Source organism: Geotrypetes seraphini, chromosome 4, assembly GCF_902459505.1.
Source record: "Geotrypetes seraphini chromosome 4, aGeoSer1.1, whole genome shotgun sequence".
Classification (NCBI taxonomy): domain Eukaryota; kingdom Metazoa; phylum Chordata; class Amphibia; order Gymnophiona; family Dermophiidae; genus Geotrypetes; species Geotrypetes seraphini.
The window spans coordinates 5,128,553-5,153,932 of NC_047087.1; the positions used below are offsets into that span (position 1 = coordinate 5,128,553).

Below are 25,380 nucleotides of genomic sequence, written 5' to 3' on the forward strand. Positions count from 1 at the left end.
CCAACTACAGCACTGAGACCCTACACTAGGAACACTAATAGACACAGCTAGACAACATCTCTGTACTGGCAAGAAAATCCTTCTCATACAACTAGATATCTCTGCAGCCTTCAACCTGGTAGACCATGACATCTTCCTACAAACACTAGACTCCATAGGAATCTCAGGCAAGGTACTCTCATGGTTTAAAGGCTTCCTACAATCCAGAACCTACAGGGTTAAAACAAATAAAGAAAAATCAGAATCATGGTCCAACCCCTGCGGAGTTCCCCAGGGATCACCTTTTTCTCCCACACTATTAAATTTATACATAGCCTCCCTCAGCTCATACCTAGACAAACATGGCATAACTTCATACAGCTATGCAGATGACATCACCATTCTCCTCCACTTCAACCACCCAGAATCCACCATGACAGGCACAATACACAGAACACTCGAAACAGTAGCAACATGGATGACAGAACACAAACTAAAGCTTAACTCTGACAAAACAAAATTCATCCTCCTAGAACACAGCAAAACTCCAACCTTAACAAATCTAGTAATAAACTCGATCTCATACCCCATTCAACTGACACTAAAACTTCTTGGAGTACTGATTGACAGAGGCTGTACCATGCAACCACAAATTAACAAAGTAATAAAAGCATCATTCATGACTATGAGAAACCTAAGACAAATCTGAAAATTCTTCGACAGGAAACAATTCCAACTTTTGATACAATCTCTTATCCTTGGACTAATAGACTACTGCAACATACTATACCTCCCCTGCTCAGCGACCATGATAAAGCAATTAGAAACAATATAAAATACAGTCCTAAGACTCATCTACTCATTGAAAAAATATGACCACATCACAGCAGCATACCACGACTCACACTGGCTCCCAATATAAGTAAGAGTACACTTCAAATTCTACTGCCTATTATTCAAAGCTACTAATGGAGAAAGCCCAACCTACTGGAACAACACTATAACACTATAATTCAGGGTCACATTATAATTCAGGGTCACATTGTTATGCTGGGGCTAAGGGGAGTACACATTGTAATTCTGGGTCTAAGGGGAGTTCACATTGTAATTCTGGATCTAGGAGGGGTGCACATTGTGATTCTGGGACTAGGAGAAGTACACATTGTAATTCTGGGTCCAGCGACAGAATACACACTGCAAACTGTATTGTAGGAAGTCAAGTTGCTCAAGAGGGAATACCCCCACAGGGTACACACAATTCTGAGTCTGGGTTAGGCATAAACTGTAGTTCTGGGTATGGGGAGTCCGGGAAAGGTGCACGTTGCAGCTCTGGGTCTAGGAAGAGTACGAGACATGCAAACAATGCAAATAATGCTAAAGGTGGCTCTATCCCCAGCCCAGTCCGGCTTCCGAAAAGGCCTCAGCACAGAGTCAGTACTCCTTGATATCATTGATGACAGCTGGTCAATACTCGACAAAGGCAGTGATGCCCTACTAGTCCTACTTGACCTCAGCGCTGCCTTTGACACAGTCGACCACCACCTCCTCACATCCAGACTCTATGACCTCGGAATCAAGGACACAGCCCTCCAATGGATCACCTCCTTCCTCCATCAAAGGACACAGACTGTCCTACTAGGGACACACAAATCTAACCCCAAACCTATCAAATATGGTGTTCCTCAAGGCGCCCTTCTATCCCCCCTTCTATTCAACCTCTACATCAGGCCTGTCATTGATATAGCACAGAAATATAGCATTAAAATCCACTCTTATGCAGATGACATCCAGCTGCTCCTCCCACTAGGCGAGAACCGGTCGTCCCAAATTGCTAACCTCCAACACTGCCTCTCTGACATGAAAACTTGGATGTCAAAAAACAAACTTCAACTGAACGCCTCTAAAACCGAACTCTTATGGATTAGGAAAAAAAGCACCAAATACACACGTCCTACACTAGCATGGGACTCCACTCTACTAATGGCAACAGATCAGGTTCGCAGCCTAGGAATAACCCTAGACGGACACCTATCCCTATCTGCCCACATATCCCAAGTAATCTCCACCTCCTTCTACTACCTTCGCCAACTGAAAAGGATCAAACCCTACATCTCCACACCTGACCTCGCCCAACTCCTCTACGCATATGTCCTCTCCAGAATGGATTACTGTAACTCCCTATTTAATGGAATAACCAAAAATAATCTCAAACGCCTCCAACGGGTCCAAAATGCAGCTATCCGCCTCCTACACAACCTCAACTACCATGATCCCATCTCCCCAGCACTCCATGCTGAACACTGGCTCCCAATTAGCCAACGCTGTGCTTTCAAGGCCCTGGCAATAGCCCACAAGATAATTTACTCCACCACCCCCTCCTACATAAAATCCAAGCTTCCCATCTACACCCCCACTCGCACCCTCCGCTCAAAATCGGAGATACGCCTACGCACCCCCCCCGGAAAGTCCCTCCTCTCAAAAACTGCCCGCAATCGATCCTACAGCCACTTCATTCCACATCTCTGGAACCAACTCCCCTTTCAACTCAGACAACAGAACTCATTATTAACATTCCGTAAAATGGTAAAGACCTTCCTCTTCAGCTAAAGATCACACTCAGTCTACTCCCCTCCTTAAGCCCACCTCTCTCCTATCTCCTCTGTCTATCTTCTCCCTAAATTTCAGTATAGTCCTCTCTTAGTCTATACTCTGACAAATTGTATCTAAACTCAAATAACTTGTACTTAAACTAAACTACTTATTCTTAAACTCTGCTCTTAATTTGCTGTATACTCCCTGTATTTAAATTATGTATGTAAATCTCATATGTCCAAACACTTAAACCTATTGTACTTCTTATATGTCTAATTACTCTCCATTGTGTATGTTCACTTGTAGACCGTTCTGAGCTACTGGGAGGACGGGATAAAAATCTAAATAAATAAATAAATAAATAAATAAATAAAAATAGTTGCTATAGCAGGAATGTCCCCACTGAGACGTAACAAACATACAACATGGAGGGCTATGTACGTCAACGCCCACAGTCTGGGAAACAAGATCCTGGAACTGGAAACAGAAATGACAAATGCCGACTTGGATGTGGTGGCGATATCTGAGACCTGGCTCACAGACTCCCACGGGTGGGACATGGTCATACCGGGTTACAACTTGCTTCGCCGGGACAGGGAGGGCAAAATGGGAGGAGGTGTAGCATTATATACTAAAGATGACATTAAAGTCACCAGAATCACAGATGTACCGTACACTGGGGAATCCCTTTGGGTAAATATGGCCAGAGGGAAGGAAAAAATGCCTGTATCTTGGCGTAGTATACAGACCCCCAAGACAACAGGATGACCAAGATATGGAATTAATCGGAATATAGAGAATATCACCTTGCGTGGGGACACAGTATTGTTAGGTGACTTCAACATGCCTGATGTGGATTGGGTCACGCTTTCCTCTGCTTCAGGCAGCAGCAGGAGGCTCTTAAACTCCTTGAAGGGAGCAAGACTAAGGCAACTGGTGTTGGAACCAACAAGGGATCAGGCAATCCTAGACCTGATACTTACCAATGGAGAAAGTGTAACAGAGGTCTCGGTGGGCGACACATTGGCCTCCAGCGACCACAACATGGTATGGTTCAATCTCAGGAAAGGTTTCACTAAATCTACCACACTGACCAAGGTCCTTAAATTCAAGGACACAAACTTCAAAGACATGGAGAACTTCGTTCACCAAGCGCTACAAAGCCAAGCAGAAACCGATAACGTGGAAGAAATGTGGTCAACTATGAAAGCCACCATACAGGAAGCAACAAACCGCTATGTTAAATCGGTAAGTAAAAGGAGTAGGAACAATAAGCCACAGTGGTTCTCTGCGGAGATCTCGGACCTCATCAAGGAGAAGAAAAAAGCATTCATCTCTTACAAACAATCAGGGAAACAGGACTCCAGGGAAATCTATCTGGTCAAGTCAAAAGCAGTCAAAACAGCAGTTAGGGAGGCCAAATTCCGCATGGAGGAGTCTTTAGCAAGGAACATAAAGAAAGGAGATAAATCCTTTTTCAGGTATATCAGTGACAGGAACAAGAACTCAGGTGGGATAGTACGCCTCAGGAAACCAGAGGGAGACTATGCAGAAACGGACTTGGAAAAAGCCCAACTGTTAAATGAATACTTCTGCTCAGTCTTCACCCGCGAGGCACCGGGACTTGGTCCTCAGCTGCAAACAAGGGTTGACTCAGCTGATCCGTTTAGTAATTTCAAGTTTATGCCCAGCAGTGTCTACTGCGAGCTGTCAAAGCTCAAGGTAAACAAGGCAATGGGGCCTGACAACCTACACCCCAGGGTGCTCAGGGAGTTGTGTGATGTCTTGGCGGAACCGCTATCCGCGCTCTTCAATCTCTCCCTTAGTACAGGTAACGTCCCGTTGGACTGGAAAATGGCTAACGTCATTCCACTTCATAAGAAAGGCTCCAAGATGGAGACAGCAAACTACAGACCGCTGAGTCTCACATCAATAGTGAGCAAACTAATGGAAACTCTAATCAAACGCCAATTGGATACGATCATGAATGAGGAGAATCTACGGGATCCCCGTCAACATGGATTTACTAAGGGGAGATCCTGCCAATCCAACCTGATCGGCTTCTTTGACTGGGTGACGAGAAAGCTGGATGTTGGGGAGTCCCTGGACATCGTATACCTGGACTTCAGTAAAGCATTCGATAGCGTACCACACCGCAGGTTGCTGAGCAAGATGAGTTCTATAGGATTGGGCGACACGTTGACGAAATGGATTGGGAACTGGCTTGAGGGTAGGTTTCAGAGGGTAGTGGTGAATGGCACCCCCTCCGAAACGACAGAGGTGATCAGTGGAGTGCCACAGGGCTCCGTCCTGGGCCCGATCCTGTTCAACATCTACATAAGAGACTTGGCAGAAGGGCTCTGAGGTAAAATAACATTATTCGCTGATGACACCAAACTAAGCAATGTAGTGGCCAAGAGTACAACAGACAAAAATTCAATGCCCGACAACATGATGCACGACCTACTACTACTGGAGCGCTGGTCTAGGTCCTGGCAACTCAGCTTCAATGCCAAAAAATGCAAAGTCATGCACCTGGGCAGCCAAAATCCATGCAAGACTTACACCCTAAATGGCGAGATCCTAACAAGAACTGAAGCAGAACGTGACCTAGGGGTGATCGTCAGTGAGGACATGAAGGCTGCCAATCAAGTGGAGCAAGCTTCCTCCAAAGCAAGGCAAATCATAGGTTGCATACACAGGAGTTTTGTCAGCCATAAGCCTGAAGTCATTATGCCATTGTATAGATCCATGGTGAGACCACACCTAGAGTACTGTGTGCAATTTTGGAGGCCGCATTACCGAAAAGATGTGCTGAGACTAGAGTCGGTCCAGAGAATGGCCACCCGGATGATCGCGGGTCTCAAGGATCTCCCGTATGAGGAAAGGCTGGATAAGTTACAGCTCTACTCACTCGAGGAACGCAGAGAGAGGGGAGACATGATCGAGGCGTTCAAGTATCTCACAGGTCGCATCGAAGTGGAAGAGGATATCTTCCTTCTCAAGGGTCCCACGGCAACCAGGGGGCACCCGTGGAAAATCAGGGGAGGGAAACTGCACGGTGACACCAGGAAATTCTTTTTCACTGAAAGAGTGGTTGACCGCTGGAATAATCTTCCACTTCAGGTCACTGAGTGCAACAGCGTGCCTGATTTTAAGGCCAAATGGGATAGACACGTGGGATCTATTCACTGAGTTAGGTGGGGAAGGGTCATTGCGGTGGGCAGACTAGATGGGCCGTGACCCTTATCTGCCGTCTATTTCTATGTTTCTATGTAACCCAATCCACCTCAACCAGGCACAGGAGAACCCACTCTCTATTCACACCATCAACCAAAAATGTTAAACGAGGAAAACTGTATGGCAACCTAATGGCCACCTAAGCAGCTAAACTAGACAGACAAATCACCAATCTGCTGTCTTTGACCACAGACTACAAAACCTTCAAAAAAGAAACCAAAACCCTACTCTTCAAAAAATACATAAAACCTATCTAACATGACCAGTTCCTTCCCAAACTCCACCTACCACACACTCCACCTATATCTAATCTAAAATGTTTCTAATTACCCAAAATGTATCTCCTTAACTTCACAATTCTTATGTAATTCTTATGACAATTCTTATGTAATGTTACAATTCTTGTAACCTCCTGACAACTCTTGTGTAATCCGCCTTGACCGCAAGGTTATGGCGGAATAGAAATCACTAATGTAGTGTAATGTAATGATATAGTAGGCCAAAGCATGTTTACAGACCAGAGTGTGAAGCGCCGTTTCTCCTGCATAAGAATGGGGCTTATAAAAGAAAACTGAAAGTATGATCGATTGATTGAGATGAAAATCAGTAACATCTTTCAGTAGAAACTTTGGATGGGTGTGAAAAACCACTTTATCATGGTGGAAAACTGGGAAAGGAGGATCTGCCAGCAATGCTTGTAACTCACTGACTTTCTGAGCTGAAGTGAGAGAGATAAGAAAAAAAAAACTTTCCAGGTAAGAAACTTGAGATGAGCTGTAGCTATTGGTTCAAATGGTGGCTTCATTAAGCTGGAAAGAACCACATTAAGGTCCCAGACTAGTGAAGGACGTTTGAGAGGTGGTTTCACATTGAAAAGTCCCTTCATGAATCTGGAGACCAAAGGATGAGCCGTGGTTTACTCTCGACTGAAAGATGGAAAGCAGTAATAGCACTGAGATGGACTCTAATAGATGTTGATTTGAGTGCAGAGTCCAAGAGATGAAGCAAATAATCCAACACAAGATTAACTGACAAGGAAGTAGGATCGTGATGATCCATAGGACACCAGGAAGAAAACTGAGTCCACTTTTGTTGATAACACTGTTGAGTGGATGGTTTCCTGGAGGCATCGATAATACTGCGGACAGGCTGAGAGATACCAAGCTGTCAGGTGTAATGATTGCAGGGATGAAGAAGAGCTTCTTGATTCTGTGTAAGCAGAGAAGGAAAAATTAGAAGAGGTATGGGCTCCCTGGTGCTGAGTTGAAGTAGAAGGGAGAACCAATGTCTGGGCCACCGAGGAGCTATGAGAATCATGGTGGCTTACTCCTGCTTGATTCTGAAAAGTTTTCAAGATGAGAGGAGTGGGAGTAAACAGTTGCATCCAATCCAAGAGAAACACATCTGCTTCTAGGGGGTGAGGTGAGTAAAATCTGGAGCAGAATTGGGGCAACCTGTGATTGTGGGGAACTGCAAACAAGTCCACTTGCGGAGTACCCCATTGTGCGAAGATGGACCGGAGAGCTGTTGAGCTGAGAGTCCATTCGTGAGGCTGAAGAATTCTGAGGTTGTCTGCCAAGGAATTCTCCTCGCCTTGAATGTAGACTGTCCTCAGGAAAAGGTTGCGGGACGTCACCCAAAGCCAGATCTTTTGAGCCTCCTGATAAAGTGGAACAGAGCCTGTGCCTCCTTGTTGTTTATGTAGTACATTGCTACTTGATTGTCCATGCGAAGGAGGACTTGATCGCTCATAAGATGTTGGAAAGCTTTCAGTGCATAGGACTTTGCTCTGAGTTTGAGCAAACTGATATGAAATTTGTGCTGTGTGGCAGTCCAATGGCCCTGCTTTTGAAGACAATTCATGTGCACCCCCCCAGGTGTACGGGGAAGCATCTGTGGTGAGTACCTGGTGATGAGGAGGTAAGTGGAAAAATAGACCTCTGGATAGATTGGAGGAGGTCATCCACCAGTAGAACGACTGTTGAAGAGATGAGGTTACAGAGATACGCTGTGATAGCTGATCTGTCGCCTGACACCATTGAGAAGTGAAGGCCCACTGAGGAGTGCGAAGATGCAGTCTTGCAAGTGGTGTCACATGAACTGTGGAGGCCATGTGGCCTAGGAGAGCCATCATGCGCCTTGCAGAGATTGTTTGGAGATGAAACATCTGCTAGCAGAGTGGTTAAGCGATCTGGAGGAAGAAATACTCTGAGAGTAGTTTCCAGAATAGCCCCGATGAATTTAAGACGTTGGGTCGATTGCAGGTTCGAATTGGGGAAATTGATCTCGAAGCCCAAGGCTTGAAGGAAAGCGATGGTATGAGTTGCTACCAGAGCTACCTCCTGAGACAATGAAGCCTTGATTAACCAGTCATCCAGATAGGGAAAAACCTGAAGACTGTGGGATCAGAGTGCTGCTGCTACCACAATCAAGCACTTCGTGAAGACTCTGGAAGAAGATGCCGGGCCAAACCGAAGTACCTTGTATTGGTAATGGTGCTGATTCACTTGAAAGCGTAGGTATATTCAGGAAGCCAGATGGATTGGTATACAAGTATAGACTTCATTGAGATCCCGAGAGCATAGCCAATTGTTCTGGGCCAGTAGGGGATAGAGAAGAGCAAGAGAGAGCATTTGGAATTTCTCCTAGACAAGATATTTGTTGAGAAGATCCAGAATGGGTCTTCTTTGGAACTAAGAAATAGCAGGAGTAGAATCCCTGGTTGTGCTAAGAGAGAGGAACTTCCTTGACGGCATTGAGAAGAAGAAAGAATTGAATCTCCTGGAGAAGAAGAGAGGACTGTGCAGGGTTTAAAGCAGACTCTCTTGGAGGATGACCCAGAGGAAGGGTATGGAAGTGAAGGACGTAGCCCTGACAAATGATGTTTAACACCCAGAGATCAGAGGTGATGAACTCCCAACGACTGATGTAATACTGAAGCCGCCTCCTTATTGGCTGAGGAAGAGGTTGTAGAATGAGAACTGTGGCTATGCTCATAAGGAACACGTCAAAAAGGCTGTGTAGGTTTTTTGTTGCGCAGCCGGTTGGATTGTTGACGCGGTTGTTACTTCTGCCTTCTAGGCGGAGGAGGAGCAGGATCCTTAGCAGCAAACTTACATTGGTAAGAAGAAGCAGGCTTGAAAGCTCGAGGGACCCTCGAGGGACCTGAGGCTTCTTTTTAGGTTTCACTAATAGAAACATAGAAACATAGAAATAGACGGCAGATAAGGGCCCACGGCCCATCTAGTCTGTCCCATCTGGTCTCATAGGCAGAGAGTTTTTGTGTGGCAGTGTCGGTAGAGTCACCAAAAAGTTCATCACCCAGACAGGGAGCATTGGCAGAGAGTTGGTGGTTAACATCCAGGTTGGAGACACGCAACCACGCAAGACATCGCATAGCCACCGACATAGCTGCTGTCCGAGAGGTGGGCTCAAAGGTGTCGTACGTGGACCTGACTTGCAAAGCTGTAAAACAATGGAAACAAGATTCTGAAAAGTCTTGGTCTTATGTGTAGGAAAGTGTTTCTGGAATGATGAAAATTGTTTGACCAAATGCTTCAAATAGCAGGAAAAATAGAAATTGTAATTTCCTGCTCGGTTCACCCAACATTAAATTTTGGTAAAGGCATCTACCAAATTTGTCCATTGTCCAGCCCTCTCTGCCAGGAGGAACGGATGCATAGACACTGGCCCCAGAAGACTTTTTCAAAGTGGATTCCACTACTAGTGACTCAAGCGGCAGTTGAAGCTTGTCAAAACCTGGAAGAGGCACCACCTTGTACAGGGACTTCAATTTTTTGGGAGCCACTTGAATGGAAAGAAGAGACTAAATTCTTGCGGAGAAATTTGGAGGAGAGTTTCTCAGGAGAGGCTCTAGTTGGAGAGCGATGAAGTGAACCTGAAGCAGAAGAGTCCTCCTCAGTGGTAGATGGTGGCTCTGGGTCAGAATCACCCAATCGATCAGAATCTCTTAGCATGGAGGAAGATTTATGTTGGGAACGGTGTCGACGGGTCGGTGTTGAGGTCTCGATATATTTAGACTTACATGAGGCCTTCCCCGACATTGCTGGAGTGACCTCTCAAGAAGTTTGAGTTGAGGAGGAATGGTGCTGTGATGGTAGATTACTCGACTCCAGTGTCGAGGACATCCACACCGGTGGAACATCAGTGACAGGTGTGGTGGGTGTCTCAAGCAGCTCAGACTGAACCTGCACCGGGAGAGTCGGTGTTGACAGCGGCACAAGCTGGGTTGACACCAACAATTGAAAATGCTTCCCTAATTCTTCGCTAAGCAAGTTGTCAATTTTTTGCTTGATGGAGAGCACCTGCATCGTTGGCTTTTTCGCCGGTGCCACTGGTGCCGCAACATGGTCTGAAGATGAGGAGGCCGATGAGGAGGCACTCACTGGTATCGGAGCTGTGCGCTTACAGGACTTCCGCGAGGTCGCCATGACTTGACTCAATGCAGCTTTGACCTGAGGGGGAAGTGGAAGGCTTCTTAGCCGGCTTACCCAGAGAGATGGTATACTGTGACACCAGAGTCAGCGTTGGTGGATCTGCCGGAGCTGAAGATCTTGGTGTTGTCTTTGTCAGCGTGGAAGGTGTCACTGATGAAGTGGGCTCACCTTCTACAAAGGCACCGAAGAGCTGTTTCTGCTGCAAAAGATGATTTTTCTCAAAGTTCTCTTTTGTAAGAAAGGGCAGCGCGTATAAGTCTCGGGATGGTGCTTGGGCTCCAAACACTGCAAACACCAGCAGTGAGGATCAGTCACAGAAATAGCCCGAGCACAGCGACCACACTTTTTAAAACCCATCGGCAGGTGTGACATGGACAGGAAAACCACCTCTGCTAAATTAAACGCAATGATTTTTTTTTTTTTTTTACTAAAGAGCAGTTTTAAAAAGAGAAAATAAGACTAAGTCACAAAACCGTGAGAGCGGGAAGGCAGCAAAATTGAGGGATCGCGCACCTACGTCGGGAAGGAACTTGTACATGTGTGGTGTGGGCTATCGCGAACTTTCAAAAGACTTAAAGTGGCGATACACTTTTAAAAAGTGTCCATCAGTGACGTCACCCATGTGTGAGAATATACTGTCTGCTTGTCCTTGGATAGAAGATTTCACAATTTTAGAGATGGCTAGGGGTAGGGCAAGCAGGGAAACTACCCAAAAACCCCTTTTAAGGATCCCCCTTTTCAAAACAAATCGCCAAACCAGGCTAATAAGCTGGTACTCACAGTTCCATTGTGCTGTATTGGAGAAATGGTAGACAATGCTGATACAGTATGTAGGGAGATCTAAAGCCTCAGGAAGCTGGAAAGCTGGATTTCAAGACTTCCGACTCTGGCCCAACCACCATGGCCAGTGACTTCTACCACCTCTAGACGCTGCGCCATTGGCAGAGGCACGCAGTCTTGCCCCGATCCCGGTCACACATCCATGGAACCGTGCAGCCTGCACTCCACCCACTAGTGGACAAACCTGGGGTGAGCTAGCTCCCGATCTCGGAGCCCCGATTTGACATGCAGGGCGTCCAGGGGGCTTACTGCAGGAGCAGGGAACCTCCCCAGAAACAGACTTTCTCCAAGAGCCTGCGATCTCCCACCACAAGGATGTCCCCACAGGGAACCTCTATAGGACAAGGGCAAAACCTGTGAGAAATTATCCAAAATTTAGAAATGAAACACGAGCAGAATAGATAAGCTCCTATAGTCTGAACATAAGAATTGCCGCTGCTGGGTCAGACCAGTGGTCCATTGTGCCCAGCAGTCTGCTCCCGCGGCGGCCCTTAGGTCAAAGACCAGCCCTAACTGCGTATGTTCCGGTTCAGCAGGAACTTGTCTAACTTTGTCTTGAATCCCTGGAGGGTGTTTTCCCCTATAACAGCCTCCAGAAGAGCGTTCCAGTTTTCCACCACTCTCTGGGTGAAGAAGAACTTCCTTATGTTTGTACGGAATCTATCCCCTTTTAACTTTAGAGAGTGCCCTCTCGTTCTCCCTACCTTGGAGAGGGTGAACAACCTGTCTTTATCTACTAAGTCCAGTGTTCTCCCCAGGGCTTTTTAGCCGGGCGGTCCACCTGGCTAATTTAGATGACCGCTCAGCTGTCATCTATCGGGAATCCTGCTGCTGCCGCCACTCAACATTAAAAAATCCCCCCAAAAAACCATCTCTTACCGGCTTGGAGATGCGAGCTCATGCTTCGGGGCTCTAAGGTGTGCGTGCCGGCTTCCCTTCTCTTCTGTCTGACACCGGAAGTTGTGTCGGGGGGGGGGGGGAGAGAAGTAAGCCGGCACGCACACCTTAGAGCCCCGAAGTATGAGTTCGCTACGGGCTAAGGCAGGAGACTGGTCAACGACGGATAGAAGCTTACAACTTGCTTCGGGCCTTCCTCGCTGCCAGGTCCTGCCTACTTTCTGTTTCCGCGAAGGCAGGACCTGGCAACGAGGAAGGCCCGAAGCAAGTGGTCGTGTCGAGGTAGAAGATGACATCTTTCTACTCAGGGGACCCTCGGCCACAAGAGGGCATCCGCTCAAACTCAGAGGAGGGAAATTTAGGGGTGACATTAGGAAGTATTTCTTCACGGAAAGAGTGATAGGGCACTGGAATAAGCTTCCGGAGCAGGTGGCCAAGGCCAACAGCGTGCTTGACTTTAAGAATAAATGGGACATCTACGTGGGATCCCTACAGAGGCCTAGCAAGACACTCAGACTTGATAGGGCGGGTCAGTAGAGTGGGCAGACTTGGTGGGCTATAGCCCTTTTCTGCCGTCACCTTTCTATGTTTCTATGCTTCCCTCCGTCGCTGACCTGTGCCTAATGAGGGAAAAAAGTCACGGCGCAAGGGAAGCCTCCCCTTCGCTCACTTGGAAACTTTACCGCAGCGCAGGATGCCTATGGTGCAGCTCAGGACACTGAACAAATCAGACCTTGCACTCTCTTCCATGCTGTCCTTCGCAACCTTGCTGCTTAAAGCATGGTCACCACCTGTTTGATACAAGTTCATCGCCGATTCCCCCTCTCCCGTTCTCCGAATCATCATCATGTCCAGGTTATCGCAGGATGAAATATACAATGGCTACCCAACGCAGTTAATCCCGGCCAGATCGGTGGTCTTCTACCGTAACGAGGACCCTTTCTTCATTGGCAGGAAATTGGTGATCAATGGCAAGCATATGCCCACTTTTGATGCCCTCCTGTCAGATTTGACTAGGCACATGCTGCGGATCTTCACGCTGCGCGAGGGCCACCCCGTGAGCACCATGGACGACATCCTGCCAGGCCACAGCTACATCATAGCGAACAAGGAATCTTTCCGGGAGCTCGAGTACGTGACGTCATTGTGCGAAGGGGTTGCCGGTAGTAGAAGTCAGGAGGACTGGTCTGGACTTGTACGTTATAGGGGTGTGAGTGACATATAACTCCATGATTGATATGACTGATTACTAGTTGACAAAGGGCCAAAATTCATTTGTGGATATGTTTTGATATTATTTTATATTTAGCAATTTGTCACTGGAAAAAAAACTGTGCAGGTACAGTAATACTGTGGTATTTTTTCCCCCCAGGATTTGAAGCTATTGTAAAGTTATTTAAAGTTTGTTTAGCTCTTGGTAGGATAGTAATTGTGAATCATTTCTAAATTTGTATGTCTACTCAGTAAACAGGGACTTTCAAGATGCTGAGTGCAAAAAAAAAAAAAAAAAAAAAAGAGAGAGAGAGAGAGAGAGAAAACTTAAAAAATGGTGAACATGTGTCATATGATTATAAAGGAGTGAAAAAGCTAATATAAGGGGCCTGTATGCAAAAACTTAAATTGCTATGTGTAGAAAATAGCTCGATTTGCATCTTGGAGATAAGGATTTTTTAAATTGAGAAAATGCAAAATGATGGACTATTGCAACTCTATCTACTTAAGCCTAACTAAGAAAAACCTCCACAGACTCCAACGGATTCAGAATGCCACGGCTAAGCTCATCTTCGCTAAAAGTAAATTTGATCATGTCTCCCCGCTCCTGGCCAAGCTCCACTGGCTTCCAATAATCGCCAGGGTCCACTAACCGCAGCGCTCCCGTATCCAGGCAACAAACGGAACAAAAATAAAACTTTCACTTTTTCAAATCGCCACTAAAAATATATAAAACAACGTCGGAGATGGCAAGCATGAAGCAGGGGAAAGCTGAAAAACCTTCAACTTCAGGAATATCAGCAAAAAGAACAAAAGTTACTCCCCTGTCACCATCGAGTGTACCGTTCCCGATGGAGACTGAAGAACTGACTGAAAAATCTGATATAATGACTGAACTCTTCAAAATAAAACTAATGCTGACTGAAAATGCCAATAAAATAAATGAAGTAAAAGAAGAACTTCTCAACATGAAACAAGAGATCCAAACGGAGAGACTGAGAATGACAGTGCTGGAAGAAAAAATGGAGAGGTTTGATTCCTTCACACAGGAATATGACAAAGATAAAAAAGAAATAACAGCTTTAAAAAATCAAATGGTGGACATGGAGAATAGAGGAAAAAGAAAGAACATCAGAATTTTGGGGCTGGCTGAAAATATTGAAGGGGGAGATCCTGTGCAATTCCTGGAAAATCTTTTGCCTAAACTACTTCAGCTCAATTCAAAATGGCCGTTAGAAATTGAAAGAGCCCACAGAATCCCCACAAGAAAGCCAGTAAATCAGGCTACTCCAAGACCTTTGATATTCAAGGTTTTAAGATATCAACAAGCTCAAGAAATATTAAAAATGGCAAAAGCAAATAAAAACTTGAACTACAAAGGATCAAAACTGATTTTAGTTCAGGATTTTGCTAGATATACAGCAAACATAAGAAAACAATTCCTCACATACAGACAGCAGCTGAAAGAAAAAGGATACATATATGGACTATATTATCCATCTACTATGAGAGTATCCAGTGGAAATAAATCCATATACTTTCAAGACCCTGCAAAACTGAAAGAATTTTTGACACAAAAAGATCCTATATTCACATAAAAAAAAAAATAAATAACTATGCTGAAGAAAGATAGAAGAAAGAAGAAAGAAGAAACAAGAAAGGACATGGAAAAAAAAATAACTATGCTGAAGGAAAAAAAAAAAAAAAGAAGAAAGAAGAAAGAAGAAATAAGAAAGGACATGGAAAAAAGGGAAAAGAAAGAAGATTATTAAAAAAAAATTAATTAAGAAATAGTATCATTTCTTAACTGGAAATATTTATACTGATATACTGAATGCAATAATATAATATTATTTTATTAAATTAATTATTAATAATATATTAGCATCTATATTCATTAATATTAATAGGGAAAAAAAATTTAAAAAAAAAAAAAAAAATATATATATATATATAATATAAAAAATTATTAAATTATTATAAATTTATTTATATAATACATAATTTAATCAAATATAGAATTTATTCAATTATATAGCATATTAACTTATTATGATTAATGAATAATGAAACGAATTACAATGTTTTTATTATTAAAAATATTGAAAAGAAAATTAGTTACTGTTATATTGAGAATAATATATAAAAATGAAATATATTAATTTATTATAAAAACAATATTTTAATTCTATGTAAGAAAATTATAATTTTATGAAATATATACAAGAAAAAAAATTTGAATATTGAAAGGATTAATTAATAAAATAGATATCTATTATAAAAATTTTTTATTAAATTCAAATATTCAGTCATATTAACTTATTATGAAAAACAAAAAATTAAGTAATTGATTGGTAGATAATTAATAAAACATGAATTTATTATAAAACTTATTTATTGAGATAAAATGTTTATTTTATTCAATTATTCATTCAAAGTAATTCATTATGAAGATGATTTATGAAAATAATTGAAATGCATTATTATTAATATTAATATTTATATAAAAATGGATATATTTAATTTATATGATGAATTACAGATATATATGATCTATGAAAATGATTGAAATGCATTATTATTAATATTATATCAGATATATAGAGAATAAGAACTATATTTGTAATATATTTATTTATTAAGAGTATTATATTACATGTATGCATGATATTGAATTTAATTTTATGAATCAAATATATATAATTCTCAGTAATTTTATAAAATTTTATAGATTAAATGAATATAATTTTTAATAATATAAGGGTGGAAGTATAAAGAATGTATTGAATTTAGAAATTTGTTTTTAAATAATATAATGAATTATTAGTTGCCTGGGGATGGAGATGTAGGTTTTGCATGACCAATGCGTGTTCCAAATCAGAATAAGATAATGGGTGGGAGGGGAGGGAAAATAATGGGTGGGTTAGGGGATAAATTTTCAATGAACGTGCTAGGAGCTAATCATGTAAACAATCATAGAATATTGATTAAGTATAATTATTAATCAGATGGATCTAAAAATGTATTCGCTGAATGTCAATGGTTTAAATCATCCTATTAAGAAGAAGAAATTATTATCGTTCCTTAAAAATCAAAATGCGGATATTTATTTTATTCAAGAAACTCATCTTTCGGAAATTGAATCAAAAAAATTATCTGGAGGTTTTATTTCTAAATGTTTATTTGCACCGGCTTTAAAGAAAAAGGCTGGAGTGGCTGTTCTAATAAATAAAAAATGTAATGCAGATTTTAAACTAATTAATTATGATCCCTTAGGAAGATGGGTGCATGTCGAAATGGTTCTGGGAAATACTACCCTGAATTTATTCAATTTATATGCTCCTAATACGAATCAAATGGAGTTTTTTAAACAAATTCAACAATTGCTCTTACCACTGGCTACATCTAATTTAATAGTAGCAGGGGATTTCAATGCTGTAATGGATCCGATATTGGATAAAAAACCAAGTAAAGTTATGAAATCATTAGGCTTAGATAATTTGATACTATCTTGTGATTTAGTAGATATATGGCGAATTCTTCATTTTAATGATCAGGAATTTTCTTTTTGTTCTCAGGTCCATAAATCCTTTTCACGAATTGATTATATATTTGTTTCTAATAATATAGCGCAGCGTATCTTAAAAGCAGTAATTGATCCCATTATAATTTCAGATCATGCTGGTGTGTGGATTAATCTTCAAAATTATGATACTGAAAACTCTGATTTAATTTGGAGATTTAATAATGATTTATTAGCGGATTCAAAATTTCTTGAAGATTTCAAAATAAAAATGCAAGAATTCTTTCAATTTAATGAATCAGATGATATTAATGCTGAGATCTTATGGGATGCTTTTAAAGCAACTATGAGAGGAAATATTATTTCATATTCAACATTTATTAACAAACAAAAAAAAAAACAATTTATTGAGATGGGAAAGCAAATTAAATTATTAGAAAATAAATTAATTGAGAAATGGGAAAATAATACATTACAAGAATTATTAAAATTAAAAGTTAAATACAATGAAATTTCTTCTCAAATTGTGAGGAAAGATATTTTCAACAAACAAGTACAATATTATGGAAATTCAAATAAAGCTGGTAAATTATTAGCAAACTTTCTAAAAGCAAAGAAAAGAAAATCTAAGATTATTGCAATTAAAGATACAAAAGGTAACACACATACCAACACAAAAGATATTATAACACAATTTCTTGATTTTTATAAAGAATTATATACTTCCAATTCTTATAAAAATAAAGAACAAGACGGATTAACTTTTTTAAATTCATATATTGGACCAAATATTCCAGATCATATAAAAGGAAGTTTAGAAGAACCTATATCTTTAAAAGAATTAGAAACAGCATTGAAGTCTCTTAGAGTTGGATCCGCTCCAGGGGGAGATGGGTATACTGTTGAATTTTATAAATTTTTTCAAAATATCATATTACCACATCTGTTAAATTTATATCAATATCAAATAAAGAATGGAAAAATTTCTGGTACTATGGCAGAATCAATAATTATAGTCTTACCAAAACCAAACAAAGATCCTACTCTGGTTTCAAATTACAGGCCTATTTCATTATTGAATGTGGATAACAAATTAATGGCTAAAGTATTAGCATTAAGATTGGCAAAAGCTCTCCCTTTCATTATTGATGTACATCAAACAGGATTTATTGCTAAAAGACATTCATCAAATAATACTAGATTAGCATTCCACTCATTAAATTTAGCAAAAAATATAAATGATCCAGCTTTTTTAATATCTTTAGATGCAGAAAAAGCTTTTGACAGAGTGGAATGGAATTTTATATACCAAGCTTTACAATGGTTTGGTATAGGATCCGGTTTTATTGAAATGATTCAGACATTGTATAGCTCTCCTGGAGCAAGATTATATATTAATAACAATTTATCAAATAGATTTAACTTGCACAGGGGAGTTAGGCAAGGATGCCCTCTGTCTCCTTTACTTTTTGATATTGTCCTAGAACCTTTATTAATTGCAATAAACAAAACTAAGGAGATAGAGGGAATATCATTTAACAATTTTGAATTTAAAATATCTGCATATGCAGATGATATATTATTATATTTAAGAAAACCGGAAACTACTATTCCATGTATACTTAATTTAATAGAAACATATGGTACTTTTTCTGGATATAAAATTAATTGGAACAAATCTGAAATTCTCCCAATAAATGTTCATTGTACCAAAGGATTATTTGACCCATATTCATTTATTTGGAAAGATGATGGTATAAAATACTTAGGAATTATGATCAAAAATACAATTGAAGACACAGTCAAAGAGAATGAAAAACTTTTATTGAAAAAAATAACAGAAATGTGTGAGCAATGGAATCCATTACATCTTTCTTGGTGGGGAAGAATTCAAACAATTAAAATGATGATATTGCCTGTGGTTTGTTACCAAATGAGTATGATTCCAATATTTTTTCAGGGGTCATTTTATAAAAAACTTAACAATATTCTTACAAAATTTGTTTGGTGTGGGAAAAGATCAAGAATCGCTTTAGTATCATTACAAAGACCAATTATGGAAGGGGGGGTAAATTTTCCAAATTTTTATAGGTATCATCAAGCCTATATCTTAAGACAGGGTATGTATTGGATCCTCCCAGAGCTTCTAGAAAATGTACCAGATTGGCTATATTTAGAATGGCGGCTCCTGTTCCCTTTATATCCAGAACAGTTAATAACTATAACAATGCCTAAAAGATACAAAGACCACAGAATTTTATTTGACACTTGGAAAACATTGAGATATATTAGTAATTTATCACCTGAACCTATTGCTAAATCTCTAAATCAATCAATATGGATAAACTCCAGGATCAGAATTGGCGGATTTAAAATCGTCTGGAAACAATGGATAAATGCAGGAATAAGAACATTGAATGATATCATATCAGAAGGTTCACTGCTTAGTTTTTCACAATTGCAAAATAAATTTGGATTAAATAAATCACAATATTTTAAATGGATGCAATTGAAGCAGGCCATTCAGGTAGGGTTCCCTGAATGGAAAAATCTAAATAATCAATATAGTTTACAGGTTCTATGTTTCCAGACGGATTTGTTGGGTCACCAAGCCGCAAAATGGTACAAATTGATATATAGATTTTTAAATAAAAAAAAGAAAACAGGTCTTAGGGATATTTGGAGTATTGAGATAGGTCAGACAATTTCTGAATCTCAATGGCCACGATTTTGGTCCTGGAGATTAAGATCTACAAGGTCAGCATCTATGAATCAAACATGGTTATTTTTATTACATAGAGTATTCTGGACCCCAACGCGCCTGCAAAAAATAGATAGTACTAGATCTAATAGATGCTGGCATTGTAAATTGGAAATAGGGACGTTAGATCATTTAATCTTTTTTTGTCCCTTTGTAAACGCATTTTGGAATTTAATTTGGCCCCAAATTAATAAGTTACTAGAGAATCACGTAGGACTCTCGTATGACACCATATTATTTGGTACTGCAATGAGAACTAAGAGTCCGATTTCAGCAAACAATAATAAGCTATTACTAATACTAACAGGAGTCGCCATGCAACAAATTACTCAAAATTGGAAAGATTACACCAAATTAAATTATACGTTCTGGTGGAATTCTGTTTGTCATATTTATAAAATGGAAAAAATAATAGCGTTACAACAGGGAAATCATCTTAATTTTAATAAAATTTGGCAACCATTGACAAAATATTCTAATGATTAGTTCTTAGCACAATGATAAATAATTATATATGAATGGGGTGGGATTTGACTAATTAATGGAAATATACTATATAAAAAGGGGATGGGAATTATATTTTATATGCTAATGTATAATCTTTATCATATTATATTTTAAATACGATGTATTATTAATGATAATAATTTAAATATGTAAAAAAAAAAAAAAAAACTTTATTGTATATTATATTACTCAAATATTGTAAGAATGGAAAACTTATAAATAAAAATTTAAAAAAAAAAAAAAAAAAAAAAAAAAAAAAATGCACCTGTTTAACTTTCAAAATCCTATATGGTATCCTCCCTCCCTTTATCCCTCTTTCTTGGAATTCCTCAAACCCTAATACTACCAGATCCTCCCACAAATTAAAACTATCCTTCCCCTTGCTAAAAGGCATTTCCCACACAGGAAAGCTAGGGACCTCCCTCCACTTCAAAATCACTGAGCTCTGGAACAACCTTACCTCCCCTCTTCGGAACTTGAGCTCTCTCCAAGTTTTCCGCAAACATCTGAAAACCTGGCTTTTCTCAAAAAATGTAAGTCTCCCTTCAACTTAGGAATCAAGAAAACTCTTATATCTTGGCATCCCAATTCCTCTAAATTTTCTTCACACTTCTACCTCTAACCCTCTGTTGCAGTTCCTTCCTATTTCTCCTACTGTAAACCGCGTCGAGCTCTACAAACGTGGAGATGATGTGGTATACAAACCTAAGGATTAGATTAGATTAGATGCCAAAATTTCTGGGATGTAGTCATTCGTCCCCCTTCCTCCCAGCAGGTCTACCAACTCTCCTCCCATACTAGGTCCAACATCCATAGTCAGTGGAATGCTTTTTAGTTTGGGGGCCCAAAAGCACTGCCCAGGCTCCACCCCAGACCCAGCCGCCATAATAATAGTACTAATTGTAAGTGCCATTTCTTCCATTCATTTTTCATATACACACAATATAATCTTATTAATAATACATAATGGTAACCACAAAATTAAACTACACAAGCACACTCTTTTACCCCTCCCCACCTTGCACAGCATTTCTTCCTCTCTCCTGCACCCCAATGTGCAACTTCCACCATCTCTCTCTCATTCCTTCCCTTGCTGCAAAGGGAGTGAGGAAAGAAAGATAGGGGGATCCAGAGTATATCGCTCCAACTCCTTCTACTGCCACATCCAACATTTCTCCCTCTCTCATCCCCCCCGGACTGTGTGCAGCATCTTTTGCCCCTGCCCACCAGCCCCATGCCCAACATTTCTCCTTCTATTACCCCTCTCCAGAACCATGCGACATCTCTTCCTCCATTCCCTCCACCACCAGGTCCAACATTCTTCCCTCTTGCATCTGTCCCACTGTTCCCTCTCCACCACCACATCCATCATTTCTCCCTCTCATCTCTCTCTACCTTACTCCTCTCCCACCAACATGTCCAACAATTCTCTTCCTATGCCCAACATTCTCCTCTTTCTTCCTTTCCCCATGTACACCAGCTCTTTCCCTCACACCCATGCTCAACAATTTTCCCTTTCTATTCCCTCCTCCACCTCAGCATCTCTTTCCTTCCATCCTATGTCCCAAGTTCATGCCCCTTCCCTCCCTTCCTTCTGTATTGCTCCCTTTCTTCTGTATCCCAAGTTTGTGCCCCCTCCCTCCTTCCTTATAGACTTTGTCTTAAGTTTGTGTTCCCTCTCTTCTTTCTATGTCCCAACATGACCCTCTCTCCATTCTGTGTCCCAAGTTCTTGCTCCCACCCTCCTTCCTTCCTTTGTCCCAAGTTCATGCCCCTTCCTTCTGTATCGCTCCCTTCCTTCTATATCCCAAGTTTGTGCCCTCTCCCTCCTTCCTTACTGACATTTTCTCTGTGTACAGTGTGCTTTGTATTTTTTAAAATTTTATTGTTGGTAGATCATTTTGACTTGGTCATTTTAAAAGTAACTCGCAAGCCAAAAAATGTGGGCACCCCTGCTCTAGAGCCTTTTCTTGTATGACTGGATGAGCTATATTTATCTTTTTTTTTTAGTTGTTTAAATTCATGCAGAAATAAATGGCTAGATTGAACCTAATGACTTCATTAACACCTTTCCCTTTTTTAAACCTCTATACCATTTGAAAGAGGGCAAATATCTAATTATTCCCTTCTAGAATTGGATACTTCTTAAATTTAGTAAAAATATTCTGGCACAAGTGTCAAACCTTAAAAAAGGAAGTCATATTGAGCATTGGAAAATAATGATAAACTAATAAAAAATAGTACATATTTAGGGCTCTTTTTACTAAGTTGCGATAGTGGTTTTAGTGTGCGCTTAGCGCGCGCAGAATTGACATATGCACTAGATGCTAACGCCAGCATTGAGCTGGCTTTAGTTTTCCCGCTTAGTGCGGGGGTTTGCGCACGCTAAAAATGCTAGCGCACCTTAGTAAAAGAGGGGGTTAATTTTCCCCATCCCATCCCCTTGCTACTTTTTCATGCCACTCGGCTGGAAAAAATTTCTGGGGAGAACACTGAAGTCAATTCCCTTCATTATCTTAAATGTTTCGATCATGTCCCCTCTCAGTCTCCTCTTTTTAAAGTCAACATTACTGACACTGTATAATATTGCCAATACAATAATTTAGGTTTACTATTTCCAAGTTCATTTCATTGATCTATGTCTCACACAGAGTTCTGGTCATTTTATTATAGGTACACTGTTACAACAACTTGACTATGTATAGTTATACCTGCTGTACACCATTTTGGGTGAATCATTTTGTAACAGCCGTTAAATAAAACATTTTTAGAATAGAGTCCATACCTTTCATAGCTTCTTCAAAGGAGCACGGCTGTGAAGAATTAGATATTTCCTTCTTCACGTTAACATTGAGAGAGCCAGCTATCAATGTAAAAAACATAGTGGCAAGTTAACAACTGCACAGTATTAAACACAAATTTGAGCATTCATGAACAGAATTTATGTATACATTTCATACAGACAAGAGGACATTATACAACTCCCAGACACTTCGGGCCTTATCTTATTTTCTGTTCTCCCAGGCCTTCCTACCAGTTGTCAGGATGTAGGTGCCTGTATTGGCTACATTCACTGTTTTTCTAGAGCTGTCTGATTTATGAATTGATTCACTGATTCAGTTTGGCTGAATTGATTCAAATCAATTTGTTTAGGGGGAAAAAAAAAAAAAATCTGACTCACCGATTCAGGCTTACCCTCTGCCTGAGTTGGATGCTGGGGTGCAGGGTTGGCATTAGGGGGGCCCCAAGGCTCTGAGGGGCCCCCTGTGGGCCTGCATGTTTTCCCCTCCTATCCACGCTGATCCGATATCACCCTCAACTTCGGTCTGATGACAAATCCATTTTTATTGCAGGGGATTTCCAGCTCTAGCAACAACTCTGAAGCGCAGCCTTTGGCTTCCCTCTGTTTTCCTTCTGCTGCAGTGCGCCCCCAATGACAGAACTTCCTTTGTATACCTAAGTGGACCGCAGCAGAAGCCACAGGCTGCATGGAGGGAAGCTACAGGCTACACTTCAGAGTCGCTGCCACAGCCAGCAATCTCCTGCAACAAAAGTGGATTTGTCAGCAGACTTAAAGTGAGGATGATGTCGGACCAGCGTGGATAGAAGGGGAGGACATGTTGGGCTGAGGAAGCTCCCTTGACCAGCTGTTTTTTTTTTTTTAAGTAGACGGGGAAGAAGTTCAATGAAGTGACAAATTGGGGGTGTGGGAAGGTGAAGGGGAAGAACTTATGGGCTAGAAATAGAGGGGAGAGAGAAATGGTAGGCAATGGTTTCAAGGGAGAGAAGTTGGATGTGGGGTGGGGTGGAGGAAAGGGGAAATAGATATTTAAAGGGAGGACAGTTGGGAAGAAAAAGGGAAAGAGTGGATTTTGGGGTGGTGCAGAGGGAGGAAGACATATGGGAGGGTAGGGTATTTGAAAAGAGAAAGGGTGAGATAGTGGACCTGTACATACCTTTAAGATGTGGGAAGCTAAAGAAGCAAATCTTACTTTGAAGCGCAGACAACGCTTTTTGGCTATTTGTCTGCATATATTTAATCTTTGACATCAAGAGTAAGGAGTTCAATTCTAAACAGACTTTGTGTATGGTAACTGCTGTGCTTTCTTGATACATTAAATTGGGGTTTAGTTCTACACCCTACTAATGGGTTGCCTTATGATTGGGAGAGGGGGGAAGGGGGAGGGAAGGGGAGAGGGGTGAAGGGGGAGGGAAGGGTTTCATGGAAAGAAACTGATAATTCAATCTTATCAGAACATGCCTTCACGAGTCTGAATATATTCTACCTCATGTAGATTAGATATGGTTAAAATTTGAAATAGTTGAGACAAATTTAGAGGTCGTTCATGATCCTAAATTTCCTCATAATACAGATGCAGAGCATTGCAAGTTGCACAAAACACAGCGGCTAGACTAATAATGGGAATATTGAGATTTGATCCAAAAATTACATTGGCTGCCAGTTGCCCTCAGAATTCAGTACAAAGCGGTAATGATTTGTCATCAATTTCCTTTACAGCACCATACCTGAATTATTCAAGAAAAATATGATTACCTATTTACCAAAGAGATCACTATGCTCTGAGAATTCAGCCTTATTAAAGGCAAACGCAATTCCAAGATATGTTGAGACCAGCTCAAGGACCTTCTGTTGTGAGTCAAATATGAAAATGTGGTGAAAAGGGCACATTTAGGAAATGACTAAAAACACAATTATTTGTAAATGCCTTTTTCTAGATTCTGATTCTCCCTGATAAGCCTTTTTGATATTGATTCCTTTATTGTCAATTCTCTGAGGAGTTTAATTTTTTGTTTTACAAATTTATGTATGTATTAGTATGTAAACCGTTTAGGTTATAGATGGTATAGAAACTTTTAAAATAAACAAATAACTTGGTAATGTGGTTAGAAACCGTTATTTACTTAATATTGGTTGAGTACTAAATAGCTGTTCTTTGGAGTTGCTGTTATTGACAACAGTTTTATTGTTATTTGAACAACAACAACTGCAAAACTAAAAGTTAGTTTAGTGATAAACAGGCAATTGAAAACAGAGTTGATTTCACTTTTTAGGATAAAAGCTAAGAAATAAGAATGTCAAAGACTAGAAGCAGTGCTTAAATATAGCTGCTAGTGAAGAGCACTGATTAATTGTCCGGTTTACATCTTCCAGACATAGAACAAAAATATACTTGTGGGAGTCATGTCCCATAAACTTGATTTTTTTTTTTGGACCAATCAAGATCTGCTGCTCTAGTGTTGTGTAGGCTGGAAGGTCTTTTTGGCTGGAATCACCCCTTTTGACTTTTGTTTTCTATTATCAACTTAGGAAACTTCTGGTGGCTCCTTTCACTGACCTTTTCAATGAGTCT

At 40.5% G+C, this 25,380-nt stretch overlaps 1 protein-coding gene across 5 annotated transcripts in view; it reads right to left on the reverse strand.

Moving 5' to 3' along the window:
* The window catches only part of NFAT5 (nuclear factor of activated T cells 5), a 383,347-nt gene that overhangs the window by 94,630 nt on the left and 263,337 nt on the right, over positions 1-25,380 (reverse strand). For all 5 annotated transcript variants that reach the window (XM_033941877.1, XM_033941880.1, XM_033941878.1 and 2 more), the window contains one exon: positions 22,794-22,871. In XM_033941877.1, the coding sequence (XP_033797768.1) occupies positions 22,794-22,871 (78 nt within the window). The remainder of the gene's footprint in view (positions 1-22,793; positions 22,872-25,380) is intronic.